This window comes from Elephantulus edwardii, unplaced genomic scaffold (genome assembly GCF_000299155.1).
Source record: "Elephantulus edwardii isolate Elephantulus edwardi_28Jun2011 unplaced genomic scaffold, EleEdw1.0 scaffold00039, whole genome shotgun sequence".
NCBI classification, from domain to species: Eukaryota; Metazoa; Chordata; class Mammalia; order Macroscelidea; family Macroscelididae; genus Elephantulus; species Elephantulus edwardii.
In genome coordinates this window covers 11815087-11826774 of record NW_006399789.1, presented here as the reverse complement: position 1 = coordinate 11826774, position 11688 = coordinate 11815087, and the positions used below count along the sequence as shown (strand labels likewise).

The 11688-nt window shown below is 38.4% G+C and overlaps 1 protein-coding gene across 3 annotated transcripts in view; it reads left to right on the top strand.

Moving 5' to 3' along the window:
- EYA4 (eyes absent homolog 4 (Drosophila)) overlaps positions 1–9256 on the top strand; it is an 82053-nt gene extending 72797 nt beyond the window's left edge. For all 3 annotated transcript variants that reach the window (XM_006884974.1, XM_006884976.1, XM_006884975.1), the window contains 3 exons: positions 2521–2642; positions 5380–5480; positions 9176–9256. In XM_006884974.1, coding sequence (XP_006885036.1) covers positions 2521–2642; positions 5380–5480; positions 9176–9256 — 304 coding nt within the window. The remainder of the gene's footprint in view (positions 1–2520; positions 2643–5379; positions 5481–9175) is intronic.
- Positions 9257–11688: the final 2432 nt, after the last annotated feature.

Genomic DNA, 11688 nt, shown 5'->3' with positions numbered 1-11688 from the left:
TTCCCAATTTTGAACCATAGTGGGTCACTATGAGTCATAGTCAATTCCACGCCACGTAACATTTAGATAAAAAAGGAAATGAGTTAATTCTGAAGCTCTTGTAATATAAATAATGAAACAAGAGTTCAAAACCAAACTTCAGAACTGTTAAAGATTGTGCTTTGTCTCATTCTATCACATTGGTGCTCAGTGACACTGATCTCCGTGTGACTTTGGACAGCATTGTGTTTTGACACAACAGTGTGTAGAATTTTCAGTGCTGCAATGTAATGATGTGTTTGTGTATTATTTTTAATAATCTCTCTGCTATTATTTCCAGAGCTGCTCTGTACTGATAGACAAGTCACTTTCTAGGTCTTCACTTCTTTAATCATTGTAAGGATTGTATTAGCTATTATTCTTCTTTTTCTATCTCTGAAAGTTTTTGGATTTTTAGCTTATATTATAGATAACTTCATCACTTGCTCCTGGGAGCCAAAGTGCCTTTTCAAAGCCAGACATCTAAAAAGATCATTTAAAAGGAATGTTTTCAGAGGCTATATTGTAATTGTTTTGGATAAATTATATCTTTAACAAATAATGTATTTAAGTAAAACATGGTATGATATTGGCTCTGCTTGGGGATAAGCTTTGCTCATGAAAAATGGCGTTCACCTTGCTGTTGTTTGAGACTAAGATCTGGCAGTCAACTCCTGGCTGTTAGTAGGATTCTAGACTAAGTCATGGGAGATATTCTACAGACTTGAGATATTCTACATAACATTGTTCTAAAGGATACAAGAATATGTAGGAGATAGTTTCCTTATCTATGCGAGTCTAATTCCCAATTTCATGTCTGTAGCTTGAACTCTTCAACACAACATGGAACAATCTCTTCGTAATCAGGAAAAAGTCCATTCTTTATGATTCTGCTTCTCATAACCCTAATCTCTTTTTAAGTTTCCTCCTCCCCTCCCCACTGAATATCCTGATGTGAAACAAACAGCTCCACGTTATAAAAGAGGAGATTGCCACTCTCAAGAGTGAAGCTTTGAGACAGCTGAAACTGGGACCATTAAATGCATTCACCATTTTGTTGTTGTAGAGGAGATTCAGGAATTCATCACATTCAGAAATAAATAAAAATTCTCTGTTTCTACCTTTTCAGGAACCATCCTGGGCCAGCCCATTAATTAGGCTTTTGGACAAACCAAAAACTCCATCTACCCTTCCATCACCTTCTTTCTGGTTGTATCTTCTGCTTGTTGGGTCTTGTAAACCATGAGCCATGGAGTACTATCATAAATAAACACATACATACCAGATCAGGATGCTCATATAACTAAGCCACATCCCCTCTGATAAGCCTTCCCATAATGCTACTGGCCTTGGTAGGCACCCTTCTCTAGGATTCCATAAGGACCTAGAATATCCTTGCTGTAAAGCTACTTTATAACTGCAGTTGTCTATTTGCTTGTCTTTCTCCCTATTTTGAAAGGAAAATGGAATAAAATGTGTGTTGTTCACTGACAAATTCTTTTTGCCTGTATTCTTGTATTTCCCAGCACCGTATTGTTGTTATTGTTGGGTGCCATTGAGTTGGGTACAAACTCCTAGCATCTCTATGAACAACAGATCTAAATCTTGCCCTGCTCTTCCCATCTTCACAACTGTGTACCTGTTCTAGCCCATTGATACAGTCAGTGTGTCAATATATCTAGTTAACAGTCTTCCTCTTTTGCTGCTATTCCCACCTTGATGTCTTTTTCCAAGGACTAGCCCCTCCTGAAAATACACCCAAAGTATGTGAATCAAAGTTTCACCACCTTTGCCTCTAATGCAAGCACTTCATCTAAAATGGATTTGCTTGTTCCTTTGGCAGGCTGGTATATTCGGTTCTCTCCATCAGTACCACAATTCAAAGGCATCAGTTCTTCTTTGGTCTTCCTTATTCAGTGTCCAACTTTCAGATGCTTAAGAAACAACTGAAAAATGCCATGGCTCAAATCAAGCACAGCTTTGTCTTTAAATCGAGCACTCATTGCCATCCAGTATGAACTCATAGCAGACCATCCGTTGGGTTTCTCAGTCTCTAAATCATACAGGAGGGGATTGCCCACTTTCTCTCACATAGCCACTGGTAGATCCAGGCTGCCAGGCTTTGGAATGATTAGCAGTGCAATTCTTATGGATTCTACCACCGGAGCTCCCTCGAGGTAGTCAGCATTCCCTAAATGACTATTGAATAGTGAAAGGCCCATTCTTTAAACCCAACAGTAGCTCCACATGACAAAAGACTTAGTAATCTGTTCCTATAAATATCAGAGGCCAGGAAACCCAACGGGACAGCTCTACTCTAATCGACAGGATTGCTATGAGTTGGAATCAACTCAGTGACATCCAAAAACAACAGTTCTGAGTGGTTATATTATCAAGGGCTTTTATTATGAATCAGGAGATCACAGTGACAATTTCAAACTTAATTCTACTAGAATGTGTTTCTCATGAGAAAAGAAATAATGTGCCTCTTCCCTGTTTTAGGAGTAACTGTGTAAATGTGTTGGTAACAACAACTCAGCTGATCCCTGCACTTGCAAAGGTTCTCCTCTATAGCTTGGGAGGCGCTTTCCCCATCGAGAATATTTACAGTGCAACAAAAATAGGTAAGAAATGATGTTTAAAAAAATAATTGGTAAAAAAGAAAAGAAAAGAATTGCAGTTAAACTTTGTTTGGGGCTTTTATTTTATTTATTTATTTGTGTCTCTACATGAACCTCTTTTTTTTCTCCGTCAAACTTGCTCTTCAAGCACCAGGTATACTTGGAGAGATCTCAGTTAACGAAGATCCTTGCAATTCACTGTTCATGTATAAATTTTAGGACAACTTTTGGCTACTTATTTCTGAACTCAGTATCTGCATACTTCAAACTCATTCTATGTATTTCATAGAGTTTAACCAACATGTTTTCTAAGTAATATGCAATATCTCACGCCTCAGAAGTTCATATTTTTAAGTAGGTAACACTTTATCCTTATATATGCAGTTAACCTAAATTTCAACCAAGATGCTAGTTTGTGTGAAACAAAACTCAAAATAGGTGAGGCTGACTGATCCCATAGTGACTGGTGGAAACCCGGAGACAATGACCCATCAGTCATCCTTCAAGCCTGGAACAATACTCTCTCCTCTGGCTTAGTTTGTAGTCAGAGAAACAATAGACAGCCTATAAGATGACTAGTATTAACAGGAAAGCATTTAATTCTTAGAATAACCAATCATATAACTTTATAAGATTCAAAAGCACCATTTGTCCAAAGATAAAGCCCACAAGTCAGGAATGGGTAGAATAGAAGGATTAATGGAAAGTAGAAATGCAGGGAGGAAGTGGGGAAAGTGCAGTGACATTGTTGGTATTGTAATTAATGTTATAAAACCAAATGTATGTCAGTGGTTGAATGAAAAAAGAGAAACTGTTTGCTTTGTAAACTTTGACTCAAACTACAACAAAGGTAAAATTAAAATACTATTTTGACAATTGCAGAAGAGCCTCACATGTTTGAACTAGTGTTCTTTATTCCTAGTGGGGGGAAGTTTTATGAATCAGAAAACATAACTTGAATTTTCTCATCACAGTAGTGACTGGAAATCCACATTTCTAAGAACAAATATGCAAGGGCGTCTTAGCATCTTATTTTGTTTTAGAGAGTGTCTCTGTAGTCACCTTTGACTCAAAGTACATTCCACAGACTAAGGCTTCAAATACACTTTCAAACCCAAAACTTGCATCAACTTTGACCATCTTGAAAAACTTAAAAGGGCTCCTTTGGAATCCGTATTCCGTTGTCTGGCAGGGACGTGCCTGGGGAAAGGGATGCGTTGTGGCATGTGCCCTGAAGGTCAGCAACTTTGGCTCTGGCACCTTGACAAGAGCAGCTCAAAATCCTAAAATCCCCACCAAAAATAACCTGTCGTGGGCCTCTAATACCAGCACAAGCAAACGCAGCCCCCAGCTGCAGCTGTTCTGGAGTGCAGTGAAAGAGCCAGACATGCGCAAAGTAAATCCCACATTGTCACAAACATGGCCATCCAGAAGCCCCTGGACAAGCCCATTTATTACCCAAATGTATGTACTTATGCAAACCGAATTTAGATACAGCAAAATTTGGGTTTTGCCTCTTGACAAAATTCTTTCCTGGCATAAGCATTTACTTCTTTGAATATGGGTACTATTTTTGTTGTTGTTGTTGACCAAGTTGTTTCCTTATATGTAATTGAAAAGGAAATAATTTTTATGCTTCGCTTTAAGCCAGCATTTTTTAAACTGATAAAGAAAAAAAATGTAAATGTGCCCATGTCTACATGAACAGTTTGAGAATAACATTCAGAAAACAGTAGTGTTTAAAAAAGAACAGCATGTAGAAATTCATGATAGATTTCCTATGTAGTATTCAGAAGATAATACTATCTTTGGTGCCTTACCCAATTAGACAGCACTCGTACTATAATTAACACGTTACCGCACGCTATTTTAAGTTGACGACCCTGCTTAGAAACACATTTTTTTTTTCTGATGTATTACCGTCATTTGTAGCAACGTGTTAATCTGAGGACTAACTCCTAAGCACCTGAAGAAAGGAGTTGTTCATCAAGGTAATTCCAGCTTTAGGGTTTCATTTTTCCATAGGAGTTTTTCACAATCATGTGTTCAGCTGATTTGTGTCTATTAAAAGTAAAATGGTTATCTGTCTGTTGTTGTTATTGTGTAGCATCAAGTTGGAAGGAACCCCTATTTGACCCTCCAGGGCGTTTTCAGAGACAGTTAATCACACAGGAGGAGATTGTCCATCTTTCTTCCATGGAGCATTTAGGAGATTTGAACTGTGTGTCTTGGATTGACAGTGCAGTTCCGTACCACCAAGTCACCAGAGTTTCCTAAGGTTGATAAATAGCATTAAAGGAACAAACGCTCCAGCTGCTTTTAAAATACTTCAGACATTCTTTTGGTGGAGTTTAACATCCTAACATTTTTCTTGGTTTCTAATGCTTAACCCTGATGGCTTTCTGAGAGTGTCAAACATATTGTTTAATACTCTAATTGGAATAAAACCCCTGTGTTATTTGAACATATTTGTTGATTTTGTAAACCCAGAAATGACAAGCTAGTTGAAGTGATGTTCCAGAGAAATTAACTTAACACTTTATAAATCTTCAGGTTACTGAATGCAATGGCTGGAAGAATAAGCAGTGCATTGTTTTTCAGGCAAGGAAAGCTGTTTTGAGCGTATAGTGTCCAGATTTGGCACTAACATAACTTATGTTGTGATTGGAGATGGCCGAGACGAAGAGCATGCCGCTAACCAGGTAACTTCACTCTGAACTGTATCTCATTTATCTTCCAGGAAAAGAAAGTTGCTTTGAACGAATAATGCAAAGGTTTGGCAGAAAAGTAGTGTATGTTGTAATTGGGGATGGTGTAGAAGAAGAACAGGCAGCAAAAAAGGTAACCTGTCTCAAATACTGTTGGTGTGCTCCTTCCAATGCAAGCTGTTCAGTTTGCATTCCTGTAGTTTGGCCCAGCGGAAGCTTGACACATGATTTCAATTTGTAGACAAAAAGCAATGAGAGCATGAGAGGGGCAATACTTACATTCAAATAAACCATTTGGAGGCTAGCATTGTTTTTACCTAGATATAATAATAGGAAATATAGGGTCATTTCATTACATTTCAGTGTGTGTAAATGTGTTTACCTCTCTAGCTCACTAAAACATTCAGATATAGGTGATCTGAAATGGCCCACCCACTTCTTACCCTTTTCCACCTCCACTTACTTTAGATACCACACAGTCTTTGATAAAAGGAAGTATTATTATGGAGAGAAAGAGAGCTGATTTAATAGCTGAAGTAGAAGAGTTGTGAGAAAACTTAAGAGGATGTTTTTAGGATAGAGAATATTACTCAGATTGTTTTGTGCCAAGTTATTCTAGAGATATAGGAGCAGTGCATCATATGTTCTAGGAGTCTTCTGCTTGGATGAGCCAACTGGGTTTAATTGAAACCAAGCAGATGGCCTCGAACACATTAGGGAGTTCCTACAGGCCCAAGGTACTTAAAGTAGACTTTTCATTTGGCCCATATTTCTAAGTAAGAAACCAGGGCAATTAAAAACCATTAAGTGTTTGGCTCAAGAACAAAGGAAGAACGATTGACCTCAGGGCACTAAACCATCAGTCACCACCACCAGGCAGATCAACACTGCTTCCCTTACAGCAAAACATTGTGTAGCCAACATAAAAGCAACAGAAATTATGCAATGCAAGAATATCACGGTTAATTTTGTCAATTTATTTTTGTCAATCATGTCAATTTTAATTTTGTCAATTTAATTTTTGTCAGTTATGTGTCAGCCAAAAATATTCTACATAAAAAATATCTACTCACCTCTCCCTGTAGGTAAAGCAGTCCCCATAAACCATTCACTGGGGGAGTTCATGAGCATTATAGAAAGAAAAATGGAAACAATTTGTGTTTCAAGTCTATTCAAATCAAGCAAAATGGTGAGTGGGAGACCACTGCTAGCTTAGAAGGTTCGATAACAGTGTCGGCAGCCATACTTGAAATTCCCAGTGCTTGTTCATAACTTCAGGTGCAGGCTCTGCCTCACACACACACAATAGGTCTTGATTAGCAATGTCAGGGACCCAGGACAGCACACGAGACCCAAGGACATTCTCTGTGAAGTCAGGGCTCCAGCCCTGAGGAACAATTTTTATTACTGACTACTGTTTGAAACATTTCCAGTCACACCCCACTACCGTCCTTCTGAATTTGGTGATGCCCTCCATCCATAGTGTTTTGATTTTTCACTGACACCATAATTATGCACAACAAATAGCAGTTAATGGTGCAGCCACTGCCATGAGCACTTTACATATCTTTTAACCTGTGCCTTTGAGATTACAGTGCAGCTTCTTGCCACTAGGCCACCAGAGCTCTTATATCTAGGTGAACGATAATACATTTCATTTTTCCAGCCAGTATAAGCCTTTAAAAATTAAAAAATCTGCTTCATCTGTCTATATTGTGAAAGGTAGACTTGGTGTATACCAATGGTCATACCTTCCTCTTTACACCCAAGACTTCAGGAGAAAAAGACGTGACCCCCAGTGAGTAAGAACTTTGGTTAGAATGCTATTTCCAAATGGTTGTTTATGTAGGTACAGTTTCGGTGATGGTGAAGGTTTATAATCCTGTTTTAAAACCTAGGTGGTTGGTTACTCTAGTATCCAGAATGCATGCTTTTCTTTGGATGTAGCTGTAATTGCATGTGCAGAAACATTAAGTACTGTTTTATTATTACAAAATAGATCTGAGCTGAATGACAACAAAAATTATTTCTAGGTGCAACTCTGTGTTTTAATTTGAACTAAAACATATACTTTGTTAGGGAAGTTTAAGAACTTTCCAAGATTGTTGCCATTTTTTTGTGAGGTTTTTTTACTGAGTTGCTTCAGGCTCCTCCTAAGAGACCTTCTCTCTGCACAAGAGAACCGGGCCCTGCTCCCTCCCCTGCCCTGTTCCTTCTGTACAATCCCTTGCAGGCTTGGTTGAGGTCACTATGCCAGTCCAGCTCTTGGAGGGCCTGTCTCTTTGTCACTGATCCTCTATTCACCAAGCACAGGGTTCCTGTCCTTGGTTGGTCTCTTCTGAGAACAAAAGCCTAAGAGGCAAAGTCTCACCGTGCTCCCATTTAAGGAGCACTCTGACTCTGCTTCCCTCTGACTCTGCCTCAAGGATAATAGTATATAGCAGCTCTTCTGTAGAAATAGAATTAACCTGATATATCCAAAAGAGTATTGTCTCAACACCTAATCATTTGTCAATATCACAATTATTAATTGCTATGTAACACATTTTTCATTTCTCACTCATATAGTTTTTCCCATACATATATATTTTATGAGATGCAATTGACAAAAAAAGGTATTTGTTTTTGTCATTTGATTTAGCACTGTGTTCCTTCCCCTCCTCATAATACCCTAGTAGAATTTGCTTAGGCTTTTCCCACAATCACTTCTTTCTATGAAATTGTAATATAATATACATTGGCACCGAGGTAGTGCAAGCACTTAATGTGCTACACTGCTAGCCAAAAGGTAGAGGTTCAAGTTCACCCATAGACACCTCTAAAGAAAGTTTTGACAATCTACTGGGGAAAAAAACAAACAAACAAAAAACTCAGTCACTGGAGATCTTATGGGGCACAGTTCTAGTTCAACACGCATGGGGTTTGCATGAGTCAGCGTGGACTCTTTAGCTTTGTCTTTGAAACACAGATACTCTGGCATACAAGAGGCCAGGAGCCAGAATCGGCTTGCTAGCGACTGCTCTCTAGTGGTATACTCATATATCTGTGAAACATTAAGAGTCATTGTCATATATGAGAGGTTTTTATTCCACAACAATCCATTTTTCCCCCCTTGGGAATGATGTTCCCTCCATCAGTGCATGGTGCGTGGCGGAACACCCCCAACCGCAACCTGACTCCAGTGAAATGAAGCAGGTCCATTCTACCAGCTACATTATTGGTTAACTCAGATAAGTAAAAATTTTAAGCACACTTTTTTTTTACCTTATATTACTCAACTTCAAATATTTTTTGTATGCTTGTTTATTTTTTGGTCTTGGAGTGGTTTGGGATTCATTTTGTTGTTTGTTTGTTTTTGCTTAAACATGGAAAGGCATTCCTTTTCTCGAGTAGACAAAAGACTAGGATTCAAGTTGACAGAGATTTTAAAATTATTATGACTATTTGACCTAAGAGAAAGACAATGAGGAGTGAGGTAGGGATAAAACCTTTCTTTTAATCCACCAAGTAGGATGTTGATGCCCAGCGAGCTTTCCCAGATGTTGGCCTTGGCATTGCCACTTCCCAAAATAAATAAATATAAGCTACTTAAGAAATTTCAACGTTTGTTTAAATCATCATTAAAATCCAGTTCAGATCTATTTACTATGATTTTGGCAATGTTCTGCTGATGTTTCCAAATCTCCACGTCCCTCCACTCTGCCCCTCCTCCCTTGACCTTGGGTGAACTACATTTTTGTGTGTATTGCTGCTTTGTGGAGACAATAGTTATGATCTCTCTCCCTCCTTCCTCTTCTCTCCTCTGCCCTCCTTCTCTCAACCCCACAGCACAACATGCCCTTTTGGAGGATATCAAGTCACTCTGACCTCTTGGCCCTACATCAGGCACTGGAATTAGAGTATTTGTAACTGTGTTCTCCAACTGGGGAGCTCCCTTTTTATATTTCAAGTACACTGAATTTTTATGTGTGATTCGATGCCTCCGGCTTTACACATATAAATTGTCTTAAAGGATGAAATCATATGTGGAATGAGAATTCCAGAATGAAGAATTCCGGTTGCTGAATGGAATTAAAACTTTAGTCCTACAAGAAGGAAGCTCTATGGTCTTACATTTACAATACTTAAATGTTTTGGGTTTTTTTTTAAGAAAAAACAAAACCAAACAAAACAAAACACAACAAATCTGTGGAGGTTGCTGGTACACACCAAAAGAGTCTAAGTGGAATTAACAGCTTTAGCAAAGAACTCTCACCCTGGCAAACACCAACACAAAGGCTCCGTCTGAAGAGGTGGTGTTCACTGACATTCCTCAACTGGAGAACTCGGCTCAGCCCTGAGGTTTGAATCTGACTTTAGCCTACCTAACCCCGAGAATCTGAATTGGAATGCACTCAGACTGTATAAGGACAGTCTAATCTAGACCTGTAATTTGTGTAAATTATTGATGAAAATAATTTACTGTGACTTTACTAGCAGCTGACTTTGAAAGTGGATGCAATTTTTTTTCTCTTTCACTTGTGGGGGAGGGACGAGGGAGGGAGACGGGGAGTATAATATTGTTTCTTTTTTTTAAAAAAAAAAAGTTTGGCAAACAGAATGTTCATACTGATGTGCTGTGCCTTAACTACAAGACAGCGTTTGTGTGTTACAGTGTAACTTTGGTTTAAAAAAAAAAAAAAAGCAAACCTCTGTAGATAATGAAAAACAAAAATCTTTGTGATCATTCTTCACATGACCAAATTTTAAATTCAAACTCTCAAGGTGTAATACTGCATCAGGGACAAACAGTATTTGTTGCAATAAGGAGGGGAAATAACTATAATAATAAAGGAAAGCTTGTGTTTTCATTTGGGTTCATAATAATTCCAATAATTTGTATGAGGCAACTATTTGTGCAGGTTTGGGCATGACTGTGGGGACCTTTCCTCAGAAAGTAAACTGTGCAGAAGTCTCAAGCACCCTTTCTACAGTTGTACTGGAGAAAACTAAGCACCATATTCATGGTCATTTGTGCTGTTTTGAGTTGGAGACTATTTGATATGTGTAAATTCCTTGGAGGATAATATTCTCATGTGAACCAAAAACAAACAGCACCCAGACTTTCTTACATGGAAAGAGCATTGCTTTAAATAAAGCTAAATACCCTTTTTTTACTGAAAACCTTTGTGAAAATCACAGTGTCATCAGTCATTGAAGACTGATGAGCCAGCCAAAATGAAACTATGGAAATCTTCTCTAGAATATGATCATAAGAGAAATTAGCAAGCAAGCCACATCTTGGCAGCACTGCAGAAATCCCAAGAGCACGAGTGCTTGTGCTGAGACCCGTCAGTCTCCCTCCATGACTGACTTGCAGATGCTGGTTTCTGCCTGTATGACTACTTCACAATGACGACATTCATTGCAAGGGGAACTTGTCATCATGAGTTTGCATGTTTGTTTGCTTGGGTTTTGTTTTTTTGGTTTGTTTTTTTTTTTTCTTGATGTATAACCTACATTAGGAACTTCATACAAGTTCTCCTGTCATTCCCTCCACACACACACACACACACACACACACACACACATGATTTCCCTTGGGGAAATATAAGACCTCAAGATTCTAAGAGTTTTTTTTGTGGTATCTACACTTGAACTTCTGTGTTTAAACTGGCATAGTATGGAGCCTGGAATCCAGCTACTGGGAAATTCTCCAACCAGGGGGTGGTCCACCATTGATCATCAGCTTTGACTTCAGAGAGGCTTTTGCTTTGCACATTGACCACAACAATCACTATAGAAATATTGAGGGGGGTTCACCCTACGTGATACAACCTTTATTTCTTTAGTCAGTGTGCAGACCACCATGTTTCCATTGAGTAGAAAGCAATGGAGTGTCTCATTTTTGCACTATATGCATATATATAATTTCAACATACACACTTTAAATTTATTCTCTATGTTGTATAGCTTTGGGCCAAAGTACTGTTGCAGGCAAGTTAAAGATGGGATACTTTTACTCATAAATTTTTTTAAAAGTATCCCATTTCTGGTGGCCTTCTTAGCTTGCAAAGACTAGTTTTAAAAAGTCAAGCACTATTAATCTGAACTTAATTATTTTGTGTACTAAAACCTAAATATTGATTGCTGTGAATAAAAGTAACTGTAGAGCCAGTTTCTTTAAAGACAATATTGTGGCATCACATCTAAATTTTTTCATTCTTTTTTTTTTTAAATGAAACAAGCAAAGCTGCTTATGCTGCTATCCCTGCAGGTGCAAAATGAACCCTTCCAAAAGCAATGATGGGGCTACTGCTGTGCCTCCCTCAGTGCTGTTTCTCATGCACACTTCTGGTTGG